Raw genomic sequence first — 20,519 nt, 5'->3', positions numbered from 1 at the left:
GTTGCTTGTTTTGCCTCTCCTTTGTGGTACCCAGGCAGACCATTCATTTAGTGACCGTTCGAAGTTACAACAGCACTGGAAAACTCACTTAGCTTCATTTTTAACATTTATGTCTGGTAATTTGTACAAGTCCCTTATCAGTTCTGAGATACTTAGCTTGCAGCTGTGAGGCAATTCACAGTTCTTCTTCTTTCAGAAAGTGAAACACACTTTGCTCTGGTTTAGTTTCAAAGCGGGGGAAAATCAGCACACAATGGTCAAAGTCAGTCAAGCAGTCACGAAACACAGCGATCAGATAATCCTCCACAATGGCCAAACCCACAGGCTGCTCTTTATAGCAGCCTCACTAATTACCCCAGCCCCACCCAACCACAGGTGGCCTCATTTTCTTTGATAATAATATCTCAGTTGTTGCTGCCTATGCATCGCTCTCCGCATGTGTGGCTGCATCATTAACTCTTGTTCTGAATCCAAGGAGGAGCTAGATAATTGATCTCCTTCTGAGCTGTCTGCCACACTCTCCTCCTCCCTGTCACTCATGTCTTCTTGGTTAGAGGAGCCTTCATCAGCAGATTCCACCGGGGGCAAAACAGGCCTGCAGCACGTGGATGTCTCCCCCACATCCACAGTCCTTAGGGCAGGAGCTGGGCCAGAGCTAACCACAACACGAGGGGAGATAAATGTTCTCTGAGTCACACAGACACACAGATTCTTCAGATGTTCCACAGACAGGGGCATTTCTACTCCATGGATTTTAGCAGAGAAATAACAGTTTGCTAGCGTAGCACGTCTGGAACCCCAAACCTCAGACTGACTCCATTACAAACATTGAAACTCCACTCGATTTCCCCATGAATCCACCCTTAAATACTTAATAGGAGTGGTCTACCATCCCCTAGAGTTAAAAACTACAGATTACTTCCTTTTCCCATACAAGAATTCTTGTCTTTTTCTTAGTCTACTAAATCTAATAGAGGCTGTATTGGCAGTTCCGTGTTAACAAAAACTTCAGAAGAGAAGGATTTAGGGGTAGTGATTTCTGACAGTCTCAAAATGGGTGAACAGTGCGGTCAGGAGGTAGGGAAAGCAAGTAGGATGCTTGCCTGCATAGCTAGAGGTATAACAAGCAGGAAGAGGGAGATTGTGATCCCGCTGTATAGAGCGCTGGTGAGGCCACATTTGGAATACTGTGTTCAGTTCTGGAGACCTCACCTTCAAAAAGATATTGACAAAATTGAACGGGTCCAAAGACGGGCTACAAAAATGGTGGAAGGTCTTCAGCATAAAACCTATCAGGAAAGATTCCATGAACTCCATCTGTATAATCTTGAGGACAGAAGGGAACGGAGGGACATGATCAAAACATTTAAATATGTTAAAGGGTTAAATAAGGTTCAGGAAGGAAGTGTTTTTAATAGGAAAGTGAACACAAGAACAGGGGGCACAATCTGAGGTTAGTTGGGGGAGAGATCAGAAGCAACATGACAAAATATTATTTTACTGAAAGAGTAGGAGATGCTTGGAACAAACTTCCAGCAGACGTGGTTGGTAAATCCACAAGAACTGAATTTAAACATGCCTGGGATAAACATATATCCATCCTAAGATAAAATATAGGAAATAGTATAAGTGCAAACTAGATGGATCATGAGGTCTTTTTCTGCCATCAATCTTCTATGTTTCTATGTGTACCTTGCCATCTTTCCATGCTCGTTTTCTTTTCCGCAGGAGACGAGAAAGACACGCGAAGACCATAGACATTGCCCAGGAAGAGGTCCTTACCTGCTTGGGCATCCACCTTTATGAACGGCTGCACCGCATCTGGCAGAAGCTGCGGGCCGAGGAACAGACGTGGCAGATGCTCTTCTACCTGGGGGTCGATGCTTTACGCAAAAGCTTTGAGGTAGCGGCTCTTGTTTCCTTTCTTACGTGGAGGGGATAGAAGCAGGAAGTAGGAAGAGCATTGGGGTCTATGGAATTCTGGGTTGAAGCGATACATTTTGCTAGCGCCCTACCCCAAAATTTGTTTCTATAATTTTTTTTAATTAGAAAAAAGAATATTTTATGTACAAATATAGATTACATACAAAAATAAACACTCAACTTTAAAAACAAGAGAGATGACCTTGCTCTCTCTTTACTTAGTTGTTTTAACTTATACATTTCAAAATTGTTTGCAGATTTTCATATCGATAGCATATATACCTTTTCATTTTAACTCTACTCCTTATAGTAATATGTTATTAATTAATAATAGTAAGTCGTATTAGTAACAAAGAATATATTAGCAACAAATAAGATTCACTCTAAATCAAATTAATATTACTAACTTTTCATTGAAAAACTCATTTAGTTCATAATTTCCTATCTATGTTCTAACATAACTAAGATGTTTTTCTTCTTCGTTTCCTTAAAGTCTCCTCAATGTGATTTATTTAAGTTATTTATTTTCCTTCTTGATCGTTTATTTTTGTTCTCTCTTTTTTAAAAATATATTTTTAAATATTTTAAATATTTTTATTGTACATTTTTAAATAGTATATCACATTTACAGTTTTGCAATGACAGTGTGCTAGTTGTATTGTTTGTTTGTTTGTGCAATTTATATGCCACCCAATTCCAGTTGGATTCTGGGCTGTTTACAATAATAACAATAAATACAGAACCGTATCAATATAAATTGCAACAACAAGCATAATAAAAGCAATGTTAAAAATGCATTTATAACTCTGAAAACCATTCATAGTCTCAATCATTCGTGGCCCCAGGCCCGCCGGAAAAGCCAGGTCTTAACGGCTTTCCAGAAGACCTGTAGGGTGGGGATAATGTGGATCTCCGGAAGCAGTTGGTTTCAAAGCATCGGAGCTGCCACAGAGAAGGCTCTCCCCCACAGCCCCGCCAACCAGCATTGTTTGGCGGACGGGATCCAGAGAAGGCCGACTCTGTGGGCACTGGGAGGTATAAGGTAGAAGGCGGTCCTGTAAATAGTCAGGTATTTAGGTAAATAAACTGTAAATAGTATCCGGAATTCTGGGAGTTGAAGTCCAAATATCTTCAAGTCGCCAAGGTTGGGAAACACTGCCTTAGAACACAGGTCTCCAAACTTTCTGGCTCGGACTGGGGGCAGGAAGTGTCATCCTGCCCCGCTAACCACTGTCTTTGTCAGCAACCAGTGGCTCTGGAGCCACATGTGGCTCTTTTATCCCTCTGCAGCCGCTTCCTGTCGCCAGTCTGCTCCTCAAGTGATAGGGTTAGGACAGATAGAGGAAAAAGGATGCCGCTCTAGGAGGAAACTCTACGGGGGGGAAACAGACTTTTGGTTAGCAGTGGAAAAAAGACGCCACCCTAGGAGGAGACTTTACGGTGGGGGAACCAGACTTGTGGTCAGTTCCAGAATTGTACAGGGAGATTTAATTTAATTTAATTTAATTAATTTTCTATGCCGCCCAATCCCAATGGGACTCAGGGCACTGTAAATAGTACATACAATAAACAAAGTCAAATATGAGTAATAAGAACTGTAAAACTTAATAAACCCTAATGAACTATCCAATCATACTCACATACGTACAGAATCGGTTACAAATCTACATTCACGGCTCCCAGGCTTACTGGCAAAGACAGGTCTTCACGGCCTTTGGGAAGGACAATAGGGTGGGAGCAGTACAGACAACGGGGGGTAGTTAGTTCCATAACGTTGGGGCAGCCACAGAGAAGTCTCTCCCCTTTGGGCCTGTCAACCTGCATTGTTTAATCGAGGCCAACTCCTTGTGATCTAATAGGTCTCTGAGAGGTATATGGCAGGAGACCGTCTCGTACGTAGGCTGGTCCTAAGCCATGTAGCGCTTTATAGGTAACAAGCAACATCTTGAATTGCGACCGGAGACCAATTGGCAGCCAGCGCAGTGCGCGGAGGGTGGGTGTTATATGGGTTAGGACCTCTGTGTCTCTTTAAGTGCTTAAGGTTGCCAACCCCTGTTCTAAACAGATGGCGGTGGAGAGGGTGCAAGGCATCAGCCGTCTGGAGCAGCTGTGCGAAGAGTTCTCTGAAGAGGAGAGGGTGCGGGAACTCAAGCAGGAGAAGAAGCGTCAAAAACGGAAGAACCGGAGGAAAAATAAGTGTGTCTGCGAGATCCCTGCTCCGATGCAAGTGATGGAGGAGAAGGACATGCGGAGCCAAGAAAAGGTGAGGGATGAGTTGTATGGTTTTTAATAATGGGTTTTTAATGTGTTTTTTTAATATATTGGATTTGTGACATTGTATTTTGTTGTGAGCTGCTCCGAGTCCTCAGAGAGGGGCGGCATACAAATCTAATAAATAATAATAATAATGCCACAATACCACAAGTAGAATTCTTCTTCTATCAGTTACAGGCAGCAAAGAACAGTCAGTTTCATTTCAGCAGAGTTCAGAGTGGAAGAGTACAGAGTGGAGACTGAGCCATGCCCAGCCTTTAGCTTCTCAGTTTCGATTCTCTGCACAGACTCAGAAGTGTTTAGCTCCCATTGGCTAACGCAGTTGCTACGCCCATTCATTGGCTGACCTTGTTACCACTGGCTCTCCCAGTCACGAATATTCTAACGTGTTCACATCCCTTTTCTGTCTCTTTTAAGGAAAATTTCTTGGAAACCAGCTGCACAGCCTGCGGCAGCCCGGAAGAACAGAGCAGCTGCGTCGAGGTCATTGTGACCAACGCGAATGCTTCTTGTACTTGTCCCACTGGTGGTACTTTACTGGGTTCACCTAAAATAAAAAAAGGTAGGTGGAGCCAGCTCTCGGCGGAGTTTGCTTAAGTTGTGGTTAAATAACCAAATTGAGTTGTTTATGTGGGGTTCCGACACTCTCTGAGCTTGGTTGTTTTCTTGCAGACGTCTCATAACCCAACTAGGTAACATCATCAATGCTAGAAGGGGTGGTGGTTGCACTCTGTTTATATAAAGACGGCTTGTCCAATCAGTGTTGGTGGGTGTGTCCTTAGTTGTTCCTAGATTAGGCTGTTGTTTACTGATTGTTTCAGCTGGTTGTCCCTTGACTGGGGTGTTGTTTACTGTGAGGTCTTCGGTGATTTCTGAACTTCATTGTTTTCGCGTGGACGTTTCATTCTCCAACTAGTTAACAGTATCAGTGCTAGAATGAAGTGGGAATTGCAGACAAGAGTTGGAGGAGGAGATTATATGGTAGAAAATAGAGATATAAGACTATTTATATGGTTTAGGACTTTTGTTCTCTTTAAAACTGGTTTATATGAGTATTTTTATATGAGTTTTTGGAGAAGGGTGGCATACAAGTATAATTATTATAATTATTATAATTATTATAATTATTATAATTATTATAATTATTATAATTATTATAATTATTATAATTATTATAATTATTATAATTATTATAATTATTATAATTATTATAATTATTATAATTATTATAATAATAATAATTATTATTATGTCAATACAACACAGCAAACCGGGATCACTATACTAGATTTCATATTTCATCACCAGTCGGGCGCTTCCCAAGTACCTAGGACTGTGTGATGTAGCGGCGAATTATGTTTGCCGATCCCAGTAAAGCGGCGTTTTGCAATTGACAGGTGGAGATTTTGTCAATTCCGATGGTTTTCAAATGTCCGCTGAGATCCTGTGGCACTGCGCCCAGTGTGCCAAGTACCACTGGGACCACTTTCACTGGCTTATGCCAGAGTCGTTGCAGTTGATACTTCACCAGAAGAGCCCTTCACTCCTCTACCCGAAACATAATTCCCTACGAAACTAGACTTACAATCCTGGGTCTTGAAAGCTTAGAACTACGACGCCTTAAACAAGATCTAAGTGTTGCCCACAAGATCATATGTTGCAATGTCCTGCCTGTCAAAGACTACTTCAGCTTCAACCACAACAACACAAGAGCACACAACAGATTCAAGCTTAATATTAACCACTCCCAAACTTGACTGTAAAAAATACGACTTTAGTAATCGCGTTGTTGAAGCGTGGAACTCATTACCGGACTCTGCAGTGTCATCCCCTAACCCCCAACATTTTACCCTTAGACTATCCATGGTTGACCTCTCCAGATTCCTAAGAGGTCAATAAGGGGCGTACATAAGCGCACTAGAGTGCCTTCCGTCCCCTGTCCTATAGTCTCTCCTATATCTTATATATCTTCTCTACTATATCTCTATAAGCTTCATTGTATATTATTGTGTATTGGACAAAAGTAATAAATAAAAAAAATAAAAATGATGATGATGTCAGGAACTTCCAACTCAGACAATCAAACAGTAAACAGATCGCGCAGAATGCTGCTGCGAGAGCAATCATGGGCTTCCCAAGGTATAGAAACATAGAAACATAGAAGACTGATGGCAGAAAAAGACCTCATGGTCCATCTAGTCTGCCCTTATACTATTTCCTGTATTTTATCTTACAATGGATTTATGTTTATCCCAGGCATGTTTAAATTCAGTTACTGTGGATTTACTAACCACGTCTGCTGGACGTTTGTTCCATGTTACACCAACACTCCGCAGTCTGCATTGGTTGTGTTCTGTCTGGGTTCCCCCAGACCTCAACACCAACTGGAAAAAACAGCCAGACACTCTGGTAAAAGCCAAAAGTATTTTATAACTGGAAAAAATAAGCACAGAGGAAAACCTGTTCTTTCCAACAGACAGGATATAATATGGTACAGCAGGGTCCTGATGTCCAGACAATACAGCAAGCTTCTTGCTGGCACCCCCCCCCCCCCCCCAAGGTTTCAATAGTCAAAGGCACAAACCAGGATTCCAAGACACCAAAGTTCACAGTCAGGTCCCACGACTCTCAAAGATAAAACTCCACAAGCCAGGAAGGGTGGGTCTGCCTTTTAGCCTTTCCCAAGAGCACCACACCCAAACCCAGCTGCTGCCACTTTAGTGCTGAAAGTATTTAGCCAATTGACTCCGTCTCTGATTAGCTCTCCGTTGTCGCAGATCAATTATGGCTTGTGCACTTTCCTCTAAGGAATCCAGGCTGCTTGCTGAGGAGAGCTCCCCCTGGTGGGACTCTGGCTGTCCTCCCTCTTCTTCAGCCCGGGATTCCTCCTCGTCTGTCTGCACCTCCTGTTCCTCAGCCTCTCCCTCTGAGCTGGAAACCGACAGAAGGTCAGCCGTTCCCGGAGGGGCCTCAGACGGAACCACAACAGGTTGCCGATCAATTTCCGGTCACAATTCAAAGTGTTGGTTTTGACCTATAAAGCCCTTCATGGCATCAGACCAGAATATCTCCGGGACCGCCTTCTGCCGCACGAATCCCAGCGACCGATTAGGTCCCACAGAGCTGGCCTTCTCCGGGTCCCGTCGACTAAACAATGTCGTCTGGCGGGTCCAAGGGGAAGAGCCTTCTCTGTGGCGGCCCCGACTCTCTAGAACCAGATCCCTCCGGAGATTAGGATTGCCCCCATCCTCCTTGCTTTTTGTAAACTCCTTAAAACTCACCTCTGCCGTCAGGCATGGGGGAATTGAGGCACACCCACTCACCCCCGGGCCTATACAATTTATGTATGATATGTTTGTGTGTATGTCTGTTTTAATAATGGGGTTTTTAAAAAAGTTTTTTAAATTTATTAGATTTGTTATGAATTGTTTCATTGTATGCTGTGAGCTGCCCCGAGTCTACAGAGAGGGGTGGCATACAAATCTAATAAACAAACAAACAAACAAATAAATAGCCTAATGAAAGAACCGTTAGCCCACCCACCCACCCCAAAAAAACCACTGACAGGCCTGGTCATTAAGCTTAACATCCTATTTAACACTCCGTGGCCTGCATTGGCTGCCGATCAGTTTGCGGTCACAATTCAAAGTGTTGGTCATGACCTTTAAAGCCCTACATGGCATTGGACCAGAATACCTCCGGAACCGCCTGCTACCGCACGAATCCCAGCGGCCGATAAGGTCCCACAGAGTTGGCCTTCTCCGGGTCCTGTCGACTAAACAATGTCGTCTGGCGGGCCCCAGGGGAAGAGCCTTCTCTGTGGCGGCCCCGGCCCTCTGGAATCAACTCCCCCCGGAGATTAGAACTGCCCCCACCCTCCTTGTTTTCCGTAAACTACTTAAGACCCACCTATACCGCCAGGCATGGGGGATTTGAGACACCTTTCCCCCAGGCTTATTATAATTTATGTTTGGAATGTATGTGCTGTTTGGTTTTTAATTATGATAGGGTTTTTAGTTTTTTCTTAATATTAGATTTGTGCCTGTATAATATTGTTTTTTATCGTCTGCTGTGAGCCGCCCTGAGTCTTTGGAGAGGGGCGGCATACAAATCTAATAAATTATTATTATTATTATTATTATTATTATTATTAACGTTTGTGCATTTTTGTGCCTAAGCACTTCAAGAAAGAAGCTCGTGAGCTTCTGGCAAGTGAAAGAAATATAAATAAAAAGGAAAATTACAATGATAACATTTGTGGCTTTTCGCTCCTTCCCACTTCACAGCTGCGAAGAAGGTTGAGGCTTTTGGTTTTTAATTACAACTCACCGCAGCAATTCAGGGTTGCTGCCAAATCCTCAGCTGTGGTTTATGTTGACTGTGGTTTGTTTGGAACAATGTTTTGTGGGTTGGTTTTTGTTTTTGTTTTGGGGTAATCAAAGATCGGATTGTCCAAGCATTGTGCTCAGCTGATGTAAGCTGCAGTGAATCGGAGACTGAGAAGGAAGCTTTTTGGTTCGTTGGGAGGTCTTCCATGGGGAGAGCAAAATCTCTGAATTTGTGCAGAGGGTGGGATGTAGCCCTGCTGCTATGGCGATAAAGCAGGATTATGGGACCTGTGGCCCTCCAGTTTGGGTGGAACTCAAAGCCGATCAAGATCGGGCTGTGTGCATTTAACTTGTGTGTTTAATTAAGTGTGTTTTTAATAGGAAACTGAACACAAGAACAAGGGGACACAATCTGAAGTTAGTTGGGGGAAAGATCAAAAGCAACGTGAGAAAATATTATTTTACTGAAAGAGTAGTAGATCCTTGGAACAAACTTCCAGCAGACGTGGTTGGTAAATCCATAGTAACTGAATTTAAACATGCCCGGGATAAACATATATCCATTGTAAGATAAAATACAGGAAATGGTGTAGGGGCAGACTGGATGGACCATGAGGTCTTTTTCTGCCGTCAGTCTTCTATGTTTCTATGCAGTTCTAGTTCCCATCATGAAATGCAGCTGAGTGACTTTGGGCTATTCACAACATTGGGAGTTCTAGTCTCGCCTTAGACATGAGAGCTGGCTAGGTGACTTTGGGCCAATCACTGGGAGACTGTGAGTTCTAGTCATAGAAACATAGAACTCTGACGGCAGAAAAAGACCTCATGGTCCATCTAGTCTGCCCTTGTACTATTTTCCGTATTTTATCTTAGGATGCATATACGTTTATCCCAGGCATGTTTAAATTCAATTAGGAGACTGAGTTCTAATCCCTCCTTAAGTGTAAAAACCAGGCGGCCACTTTGGGTTACTTCTAAAACTAACAAAGGCAGGATACACATAAATAAACCCACATAAATAAACATTTATTTATTTATTACTTAAATTTGTAGGCTGTCCTTCTCCAAATGGACTCAGGGTGGCAAACAAAGATAAAATAGAGATACAAAATTTTAAACCCCAAATAATAAAAAAAAACATTCATCCATACGTTACTCATACATTTCTACTGGTATCACTCATTTGTTACTAATGTCTGGGTCTGGCAAAAGTTTTGTAAGCTCTTGTAAGCAGTGTGAGATTGCCAGAGCAGAAGCTACGTAAACCTAATCCTACGTAGCTTCTGCTCTGGCAATCTCACACCGCTTACAAGAGCTTACAACACTTTTGCCAGACCCATCCTCGAATACAGCTCATCTGTTTCGAACCCATATCGCATCTCAGACATCAACACCCTTGAAAATGTCCAAAGATACTTCACCAGAAGAGCCCTTCACTCCTCCACTTGAAATAGAATACCCTATGAGACTAGACTTTCAATCCTGGGCATAGAAAGTTTAGAACTAAGACGCCTTAAACAAGATCTAAGTATTGCCCACAAGATCATATGCTGCAACGTCCTGCCTGTCGGTGACTACTTCAGCTTCAACCACAACAACGCAAGAGCACACAACAGATTTAAACTTAATATTAACCACTCCAAATTTGACTGTAAAAAATATGACTTCAGTAACTGAGTTGTCGAAGCGTGGAACTCATTACCGGTCTCCGTAGTGTCATCCCCAAACCCCCAACACTTTACCCTTAGATTATCTACGGTTGACCTATCCAGATTCCTAAGAGGTCAGTAAGGGGCGAGTACAAGTGCACTAGAGTGCCTTCCGTCCCCTGTCCTATTGCTCTCCTATATCTCCTATACCTTTCTTCTATTCCTCTATCTCTTCTTCTATTCTTTCATTGATATGTTCTATTCCTATAACTTCTCTTCTATTCTTTCTTAGATATATTTTACTATGAGTATCTCCTCTATAACCATCATCATGTATTTTACTATTTGTGTGTGTGTGTGTGTGTGTATATATATTTGTTTTCGTAGATTTTCACTGGTATATGTATGTAGATTGTTCTGAGTTCAGGTTTTGCCCCGTGTAGTATTTTGCATGTCTATGCGACGTTTCGGTGAAATCACATTCACCATCATCAGGCTGAAGTTGTAAGCTTCGTGCTGCTGTAAATATATTTACAGCAGCACGAAGCTTACAACTTCAGCCTGATGATGGTGAATGTGATTTCACCGAAACGTCGCATAGACATGCAAAATATTACACGGGGCAAAACCCGAACTCAGAACAATCTACATATATATAATCCCCACTAAAACTCTCAGTGTATTGGACAAAATAAATAAATAAAATAAATAAATAATGACCAAAGCAGAATGTTGTCGCTCAACATACAAACCTACACAGTGGTAGCCAACTGGTAGCCACACCTGGTCCACTTGACAAAGAATGACCCCTACGTATTGTTATGTATGTTTTTCAATGTGGAGAACAATAAAAAAAACTTTTTTTTTTAAAAAAAATGCGCTACCGGTTCTCCAGAACTGGTCAGACCCTGCTGGCAGCCACCTCTGTTGTGGACCCCTGTCTTAGAGGCCCAGCGGATTCCCAGCCTGTCGAGTCGCCTTAACAAGGCCAGCCTGTTTCTTTGTCCGCCTGCGTGAACGGTGCTTCTTCTATCTCTTCCCAGGTTTATCTGCTCACTGCAATGGCAGCGATTGTGGCTATTCTTCCAGCATGGAAGGCAGCGAAACTGGCTCACGGGAGGGTTCGGACATCGCTTGCACCGAAGGAATTTGCAACCACGATGAAAATGGTAGGAATGCTATAAAAGGTTTGTGCGGATTCTCTTTTTTTTCTGGTTTTCAGCCCACCCCTCTGGGAATAGCTCCCAGAAGTCAAGATTTAAAGGCCCATCAGAAAAAGGGAAAAAAAAGTTTTAAAGGAGTGTTAACACCTAAATGTGACCATGATGTGGATGTTGTATTAATCTAGTGCAGTGTTTCCCAACCTTGGCCATTTGAAGATGTTTGGACTTCAACTCCCAGAATTCCACAGCCAGCGAATGCTGGCTGGGGAATTCTGGGAGTTGAAGTCCAAATATCTTCAAGTGGCCAAGGTTGGGAAACATTGATCCTAGTGGATTGATCAGTTCTTCTTGACCTACTTAGCCTGGCACATCCATTGTTTCAGTCGAATTGCCAAATTTACAGATTGTTTCAGTAGAGTTTTTCTCATAAAGGAAAATAAGGCACGCTGCAGAGTGAGTAGAATTAGGTTTATGTAAAGCCAGCTGGATGATTTTGGGCCAATTACCAAGAGACTGGGAATTTTAGTCCCGCCTTAGCCATGAAAGCCAGCTGGGTGAGACTTTGGGCCAATCCCCAGTGGATAGCGAGTTCTAGTCCCGCCTTAGCCATGAAAGCCAGCTGGGTAAGACGTTGGGCCAATCCCCAGTGGATAGCGAGTTCTAGTCCCGCCTTAGCCATGAAAGCCAGCTGGGTGAGACTTTGGGCCAATCACCAGTGGACAGCGAGTTCTAGTCCTGCCTTAGCCATGAAAGCCAGCTGGGTGAGACTTTGGGCCAATCCCCAGTGGATAGCGAGTTCTAGTCCCGCCTTAGCCATGAAAGCCAGCTGGGTGAGACTTTGGGCCAATCCCCAGTGGACAGCGAGTTCTAGTCCTGCCTTAGCCATGAAAGCCAGCTGGGTGAGACTTTGGGCCAATCACCAGGAGATTGTGAGTTCTAGTCCCGCCTTAGCCATGAAAGCCAGCTGGGTGAGACTTTGGGCCAATCACCAGGAGATTGTGAGTTCTAGTCCCGCCTTAGCCATGAAAGCCAGCTGGGTGAGACTTTGGGCCAATCACCAGGAGATTGTGAGTTCTAGTCCCGCCTTAGCCATGAAAGCCAGCTGGGTGAGACTTTGGACCAATCACCAGGAGACAGCGAGTTCTAGTCCCACCTTAGCCATGAAAGCCAGCTGGGTGAGACTTTGGGCCAATCCCCAGGAGACTGTTAGTTCTAGTCCCGCCTTAGCCATGAAAGCCAGCTGGGTGAGACTGGGCCAATCCCCAGGAGACTGTGAGTTCTAGTCCCGCCTTAGCCATGAAAGCCAGCTGGGCGAGACTTTGGGCCAATCCCCAGGAGACTGTTAGTTCTAGTCCCGCCTTAGCCATAAAAGCCAGCTGAGTGAGACTTTGGGCCAATCAACAGGAGACAGCGAGTTCTAGTCCCGCCTTAGCCATGAAAGCCAGCTGGGTGACTTTGGGTCAATCACTCTCTCTTAGCATTTCACAGGGTGCTTATTGTGTGGAAAGGAAGAGAAAGAAGATTAGATTGTTTATAAAACACAATTACGTTGTTTATAAAAATAATAGAAGTGGGGGAAATAAAATAAATCCCAGAAAGATTAAAAAAAAATTCAGAAAGGGGCGCTGGGGCAGGACGAGTCTTAAAAACCTCCACCGATGGAGCCCCCCACAAATTCTGGAGGCAAGCTTGTTCCACTGTTAGGAAGTTCCTCCTCAATTCCAAACTGAATACAAATAAGCCATCAGGAAACAAATACAGTGTTCCCTCGATTTTCGCTGGTTCAAACTTCACGAACAGCCTATACCACGGTTTTTCAAAAAATATTAATTAAAAAATACTTTGCGGGTTTTTTTCTATACCATGGTTTTTCCTGCCCGATGATGTCATACGTCATCGCCAAACTAATAATTTTTGCAAATAAATAACAAAAAAATTAATTATTGTTAATAAATAATTATGTTTATAAATATCAGGATCACCAAGTGTCTTATTCAATGGTGAGTACCAGTAATAATGGTGAGTAAATGGTTGTTAAGGGAATGGGAAGTGGTAATTTAGGGGTTTAAAGTGTTAAGGGAAGGCTTGTGATACTGTCCATAGCCAAAAATGGTGTATTTACTTCCGCATCTCTACTTCGCGGAAATTCGACTTTTGCGGGCGGTCTCGGAACGCATCCCCCATGAAAATCGAGGGAACACTGTATTAATAGAGATCGTAAGGATACATGCAACAAGTTACAGGCATAAGTGGGAGGAGATGGAGGATAGGAATGATGAGAAAAAAACTAGTAGTAATAGTAGTGCAGACTTAGTAAATAAATAATTGAGGGGATTATTTGTTTAGCAGAGTGATGGCGTTCTGGGGGAAAACTGTTCTTATGTCTAGTTATCTTGGTGTGCAGTTCTCTACAGCATTGTTTTGAGGGTAGGAGTTGAAACAGTTTATGTCCAGGATGCGAGGGGTCAGTAAAATATTTTTACAGCCCTCTTGAAGGCATACAACCCTCCTTCAGTGGGTCGACCTCTAGGGAGGCACTGGATGCCATGATTGCCACATCAGAATGAAGCAACAGAGAGAAAGTTTTCTCGATGAGACGACCTCTGTTAAATCAAGATCGCTCCTTTTATTGTATTTCACTTTTCCTGGCATGTGGTGCAGAATAACCAATTCGCGAACGCCACATACATTAAGCCATCCTCCAACTACCATTCACTCATGCACCATATAAGGCTTCCCTTGTGGCTTCCCTATAGGTAATTAACGGAAGCTCCATTCTTTGCCTTTTCCTGGATTGTGTGTTTACTGGTGATTGAGAGTAAGGCATATATTTCCTTATTTGGAAGTTAGCTATAGGTTTTCTTCCTGTTGTATTTCCCAACATGGTCATGGATCCTGCAACGTGCTTACTCAGCCTGGACTCTTGCTTCCTTTCAATAGAGAAAGAATTAAGGTTTTATACAGCACCCATTAGGCTTAAAACATCACTCTCCAGTAATATTTCATTCCTAAATTTCAGTGCCTATAAACCTATGATTACAACACCCTCTATTATTAGTATTATTATTAGTAGACATCTAGGAAAGATTAAAGTAAGGCTCGAAGGGCAATTTCAGGAGAATTGCCCTTTCGCATTTACACAATGAGTCCGTGCTAATTCCCCATTTGATCCCGACTTGGAAGGGTTGCCCTTATCGACCTCGGAGCACGGTTTGGGCGGGAAGGCCCGGCTTCCGGGAGGGTCTCAAGCCCCCCTCCTCTTCCTTCCTCTTCTTTCCCGCAGTGGATGATCCGTGCATTCACCGTTGTGAAGACAAAGAAGAGGATGGGGACAGCTGCGTGGAGTGCTGGGCGAATTCGGAAGACACTAACACGAAGGGCAAAAACAAGAAGAAGAAAAAGAAAAACAAGAAGTGCGAAGCTGAGCACGTAAGCGGGGGCATTTGGGGGTCATGGTGGGGTCGGCCAGGGTCCCCTTGACCTTTTTCCTCCCGGTGAATGTCTTTCCCATGGCCCCCTGCCAGTCTGGGGGCAGCCGATTACACGGCTCTGAGAATTCAGCCCCATTGTTAAGAGAGAAGCTGTCCAACCTTGTTAGTGTGATTTTTAAACATTATTATTTTATTTTATTTTTTAATTTTTTTTGTAAGGAGACAATGAGGTTAATGAGGAACCGGATTAGCCATAAATTAATGCCCCGAGTTTATGAATAAAAGTTGGCAGTGGGATAGAGTTGTGGATAAATGGATAAGAGGAATGTCTTCTTTTGTGGTTCAGATCTTGGTGCAGTGTTTCTCAAATACTGGGGGCGCGGAGTGATGCTGCGGGGGACTCGTGCTTTTTTTACTACAAGGGAGTAGGGGTTTTTTGCACGGAACAATAGCACACAGCACAGAGTAGGAGATATTAGGTTCCACAGAGTGGGCCTTCTCCGGGTCCCGTCAACTAAACAATGTCGTTTGGCAGGACCCAGGGGGGAAGAGCCTTCTCTGTGGTGGCCCCAGCCCTCTGGAACCAACTCCCTCCAGAGATCAGAATTGCCCCCACCCTCCTCGCCTTTCGTAAGCTCCTTAAAACCCACCTCTGCCGTCAGGCATGGGGGAATTGAGATGTTCTTTCCCCCTGGGCCTCTACAGTTTATGCATGGAATGTCAGTATGTATGTCTGGTTTTTATAATAAGGATTTTTAGTTGTTTTAGTATTGGATTGTCACATGTTGTTTTTACCACAGTTGTTAGCCGCCCCGAGTCCACGGAGAGGGGCGGCATACAAATCCAATAAATAAATAAATAAATAAATCTCCGGGGGAAGTTGATTCCAGAGGGCCAGGGTCACCACACAGAAGGCTCTTCCCCTAGTTTCCGCCAGATGGCATTGTTTAGTCGACGGGACCCGGAGAAGGCCAACTCTGTGGGACCTAATTGGCCGCTGGGTTTGCTATTGCAATCTAACTTTGCGCACCGCCAGGAGTTCGATCCTGACTGAGCAGGATCAAAGTTGACTCAGCCTTCCATCCTTCCGAGTTGGGTAAAATGTGGAGCCCAGATTGTTTGGGGGCAATATGCTGACTCTTTAAACAACTCAGAGAATGCTGTAAAACATTGTAAAGCGGTCTATAAGTCTAAGCACTATGGCTATTTTCCCCCTTCCAGATCCATAAGCTGAGTAGCTGCCTGGTGGAGACAAGTAACCGAGAGGGGCCGGGGGCTGCCACGCACACAGACTACCACCACCGAGACAAGACCAAAGACCCCCATGCCGAAATCTGTTGCCGCGCAGAAAAGGCTGGGCCCCCCGTGGTACCTTGGCTGGAGCACAGGAAAACAGCCTTGTTGTGTGCGGAGTCCTCCGAGGCAGCAGCTGCTCCCGAATCAGGGAAGGGCACGAAGAGTTTGGTGGAACTCCTGGTAAGTCTCAAGGGCGACTGTCGTTCTTCCGTCATCCAGGCCGTGGTTGTCCAAAGAAGAGGGAAGGGAAGTGAAAATAGAACAGCACAGAAGAGAATAATGGAATGGAATGGCTACGGTTTTATTTATTTATTTTATTTATTTTATTTATTTTATTTATTTTATTTATTTTATTTATTTTATTTATTTTATTTATTTTATTTATTTTATTTATTTATTTTACTTATTTTACTTATTTTACTTATTTTACTTATTTTATTTATTTTACTTATTTTATTTATTTTATTTATTTTATTATTTTATTATTTATTTATTTTTATTTGTTTTATTTGTTTTATTTGTTTTATTTGTTTTATTTATTTATTTTATTTTATTTATTTATTTTATTTATTTTATTTATTTATTTATTTATTTTATTTTATTTATTTTATTATTTATTTTATTTATTTATTTTATTTATTTTATTTATTTTATTTTATTTATTTATTTTTTTATTTATTTTATTTTATTTGTTTTATTTGTTAGTTAGTTAGCTAGTTAGTTAGTTAGTTAGTTAGTTAGTTACTCCCCCCCCAGAGATTAGAATTGCCCCCACCCTCCTTGCCTTTCGTAAGCTTCTTAAAACCCACCTCTGCCGTCAGGCATGGGGGAATTGAGATCCTCTTTCCCCCTAGGCCTTTACAATTCTATGCATGGTATGCATGTATGTATGTCTGGTTTTTATATTAATGGGTTTTTAATCGTTTTTAGTATTAGATTACTATTGTACATTGTTTTATTGTTGCTGTTAGCCGCTCCGAGTCTCCGGAGAGGGGCAGCATACAAATCCAATAATTAATCAATCAATCAATCAATCAATTAATTAATTAATTAAATAGATTTGTATGCCGCCCCTCTCCGGAGACTCGGAGCGGCTCACAACAACAAAATAGTACAAATCCAATAATTAAAAACAATTTAAAACCTTTCATATTAAAAAAAACCCAATCCTACATCTCATACAAACCATAGGTAATGCGGAACCGGCCCAGGGGAATCAATTTCCCCATGCCTGACAACAGAGGTGGGTTTTAAGGAGTTTGCGAAAGGCAAGGAGGGTGGGGGCAATCCTAATCTCCGGGGGGAGTTGCTACCAGAGGGTCGGGGCTGCCACAGAGAAGGCTCTTCCCCTGGGTCCCACCAGACGACATTGTTTCGTTGACGGGACCCGGACAAGGCCAACCTTGTGGGACCTAACCGGTCGCTGGGATTCGTGCGGCAGAAGGCGGTCTCGGTTATTGCAGTCCAACACTGCTCACCACCAGGAGTTCGATCCTGAGCAGCTCAAAGTTGATTGAGCCTTCCATCCTTCCTTCCGAGATCGGTAAAACGAGGACCTGGATTAATTAATTAATTAGAGTTGAAAGGGACCTTGCAGGTCATCCAGTCCAACCCCCTGCTCAAGCAGGAAATCCTACACCTCCCCAGCCAGATGGCAGTCCAATCTCCTCTTGAATATGTCCAGAGTTGGGGCGTTCACAGCCTCCGCTGGCAGGCCGTTCCACTGGTTGATCGCTCTGACCGTCAGGAAGTTCTTCCTTATTTCCAGGTTGAATCTCTCCTTGGTCAGCTTCCATCCATTGTTCCTCGTCTGGCACACTGGTGCCCTGGAGAATAGTGTGACCCCCTCCTCTCCGTGGCATCCCCTTAAGTACCTGTATACTGCTATCATGTCCCCCCTGGCCCTTCTTTTCACTAGGCCGGATTGTTGGGGGCAAAAGGCTGGCTCTGTAAATCGCTTAGAGAGGGCCAGACTACTTACAGAACCGTTTTTTGCCTCATACTTCCCAGCGGCCGACTACAGCCCACAGGGTTGGCCCCCTCCTGGTCCCGTCAGCCAAACAGTGCCAACTGGTGGGACTGCCTGGTAGGGCCTTCTCTGTGGCGGCTCCGGCTCTCTGGAACCATCTTCCCCCAGAGATACTTACCTGCCCCACCCGCTTGGCTTTCTGGAAAGCCTTAAAAACCTGGCTTTGCTGGCAAGCCTTGGGGTCATTGAGCAGTAGCATCTAGCTCCAGTGTAGAAGTGATGAACATTTTTATTATTGGGTTTTTTTTAAATTGTTTTATATTCCTGTATGACGCCCAGAGCCTGACAGGAATTGTTGTGAGTGTTGGCAAAGTTGGCTCTTCTATGAAATGTGGACTTTACTCCCAGAATTCCTGAGGTAGCATGATAGGCTCAGGAATTCTGGGAGTTGAAGTCCACAAGTCATAGAAGAGCCAACTTTGCCTACCATTGGCCTAGTTCAGGGGTAGGCAAAGTTAGCTCTTCTATGATTTGTGGACTTCAACTCCCAGAATTCCTGAGCGGAGAGGGGCAGCATAGAAATCCAATTAATAAATGAGAAATAAATAAATGTTGATGAAATATGTTATGAATAAAAGTTGTTACAGAAGACTTTGATGAGTATTGAAATCTGTGTAATTAAGGGACAGAGCAGGAGTTGGGCGGCCTATAAATTTAATTAAATAAATTACATTAAAGCATGGTGAAGCAGTATATAAGTCTTTGCAATTGCTATCGCTATCCTGCAAGTAACCTGCTGGTTTAAAAAAAGGATTCATTTAATGACATTTGCATTCACTTCAGCCCCCACTCACTCCACCCCCCCCCCGAAATTTAAAACTGGGCTTTGATCCATTTTAACTGCAAACGAGTCGTAAGTGTGAAAACACAGTCGTAAGTCGCCTTTTCGGGGGGCCGTCGTAACTCCGAACGGTGGCTAAACGAACGGTCGTAATTCGAGGACCACTTGCATTTCTGGCCCCTCTCTTTCAGGATGAGTCCGAGTGCACTTCCGACGAAGAAATATACATCTCGCAAGATGAGATCCAGTCTTTCATGGCCAACAACAAATCCTTCTACAGCAATAGAGAACGGTACCGGCAGCACCTGAAGGAGAAGTTCAACAGATACTGCCGCTTGAACGACCACAAGAGGCCGGTGTGTAGCGGTTGGCTGACCACAGCTGGAGCAAACTAAACCGAATAAAATTAGCTCTGTCTTTCAGTTTCAAACTGTCGAAAATGACTACTGCGCGTTTTCTCTCTCCGGGAGACACGTCTCTCTCTTAGCAACTAAACAAAATCGTACCTTTTTAAAAAAAAAAAATAAGAAAAAGAAAAGGCGGTGGTCTTCTGTCTTTCTTTCTGTCTTTCCTTTTTTCCTTTCCAATTCCCTTCCTTTCTCCTTTCCTTCCCTCCCTTTTCCTTTCCCTTCTCCTCTCTTTCCCCTTTTTCCTTTCTTCCCTTCCCTTTCTCCTTCCCTTTCTCCTTCCCTTTCCTCTTCCCCTCCCTTTTCCTTTTCCTTCTCTCTTTTTCCTTTTTCCTTTCTTCCCCTCCCTTTCTCCTTTCCTTCCCTCTTCCCCTCCGTTTTCCTTTCCCTTCTCTCTTTCTCCTTTTTCCTTTCTTCCCCTCCCTTTCTCCTTCCCTTTCTCCTTTCTTCTGCAGGAGGCTGGTGGAATTGAATTTAATCCCTTTCATTTAGTTCTTCCCCCCTCTCCCCCCCCTCCTTATTTCCAGCCTCCCGGTCTCTACTTTTGGACAAGAGAACTGAGACCAGGCCCGGCAACCCCCCTCCTCCCCACCTGCAAAAACTATCATAATTTTAAAGCCACCTCTTTTCATTCAATGTTTCTCTTAACTGTGACACTTATCAAACAGGAATTAAAAAAACAAAGCTTAGTGGAAAAAAAAAGTAATGTTGTACTTATAATTCTGTACAGAAAATGACAATGAGCTCGATATAAAAAGATTTTACAAAAGTAGACATCCATTTGCAAAAAAAGAAAATTTAAAAAAGATGTTCTGGATGTAATATGTTGGAAGCGCAATGTGCAAAATTTAAAAAAAATAAATATTTATTAAAATGCATAGTAAAAAAATAAGAAAAGACCAAAAAAACAGTGTGTTCGTTTCTGATATCGTTCGTGAAATCGGAGAATGTCGAAAGCTTGCCAGAGTTAGGTGCAATTTTTAGCAGTTGAAACTATATATTTTTTTTAAATAGTAAGGTGGTGCCGTGGATATTGTCTACCTGGACTTCAGCAAAGCCTTTGATACGGTTCCACATAAAGAGCTGATAGATAAATTAGTGAAGATTGGACTTAATCCCTGGATAGTTCAATGGATTTGCAGCTGGCTGAAGCGTAGACATCAGAGAGTTATTGTTAATGGCGAGTATTCTGAGCAGAGTCAGGTTACAAGCGGTGTGCCACAAGGGTCTGTTCTGGG

General features: G+C 43.2%; 1 protein-coding gene across 16 annotated transcripts in view; it reads left to right on the top strand.

The window, feature by feature from the left end:
* The window catches only part of GGNBP2 (gametogenetin binding protein 2), an 88,591-nt gene extending 68,402 nt beyond the window's left edge, over positions 1-20,189 (top strand). For 10 of the 16 annotated variants that reach the window (XM_070735348.1, XM_070735347.1, XM_070735349.1 and 7 more), the window contains 7 exons: positions 1,729-1,903; positions 3,989-4,186; positions 4,615-4,759; positions 11,218-11,343; positions 14,621-14,766; positions 15,990-16,244; positions 19,066-20,189. In XM_070735348.1, the coding sequence (XP_070591449.1) occupies positions 1,729-1,903; positions 3,989-4,186; positions 4,615-4,759; positions 11,218-11,343; positions 14,621-14,766; positions 15,990-16,244; positions 19,066-19,269 (1,249 nt within the window). In that variant the 3' untranslated portion in view covers positions 19,270-20,189. Of the gene's footprint in view, positions 1-1,728; positions 1,904-3,988; positions 4,187-4,614; positions 4,760-11,217; positions 11,362-14,620; positions 14,767-15,989; positions 16,245-19,065 lie in introns of all 16 variants that reach the window. The other 6 variants (XM_070735336.1, XM_070735340.1, XM_070735341.1 and 3 more) reach the window with 1 other exon arrangement.
* The last annotated feature ends 330 nt before the right edge of the window (positions 20,190-20,519 follow it).

The sequence above is a fragment of the Erythrolamprus reginae genome, chromosome 1, assembly GCF_031021105.1.
Source record: "Erythrolamprus reginae isolate rEryReg1 chromosome 1, rEryReg1.hap1, whole genome shotgun sequence".
NCBI classification, from domain to species: Eukaryota; Metazoa; Chordata; class Lepidosauria; order Squamata; family Dipsadidae; genus Erythrolamprus; species Erythrolamprus reginae.
This window is presented reverse-complemented; position numbering and strand designations above follow the sequence as displayed.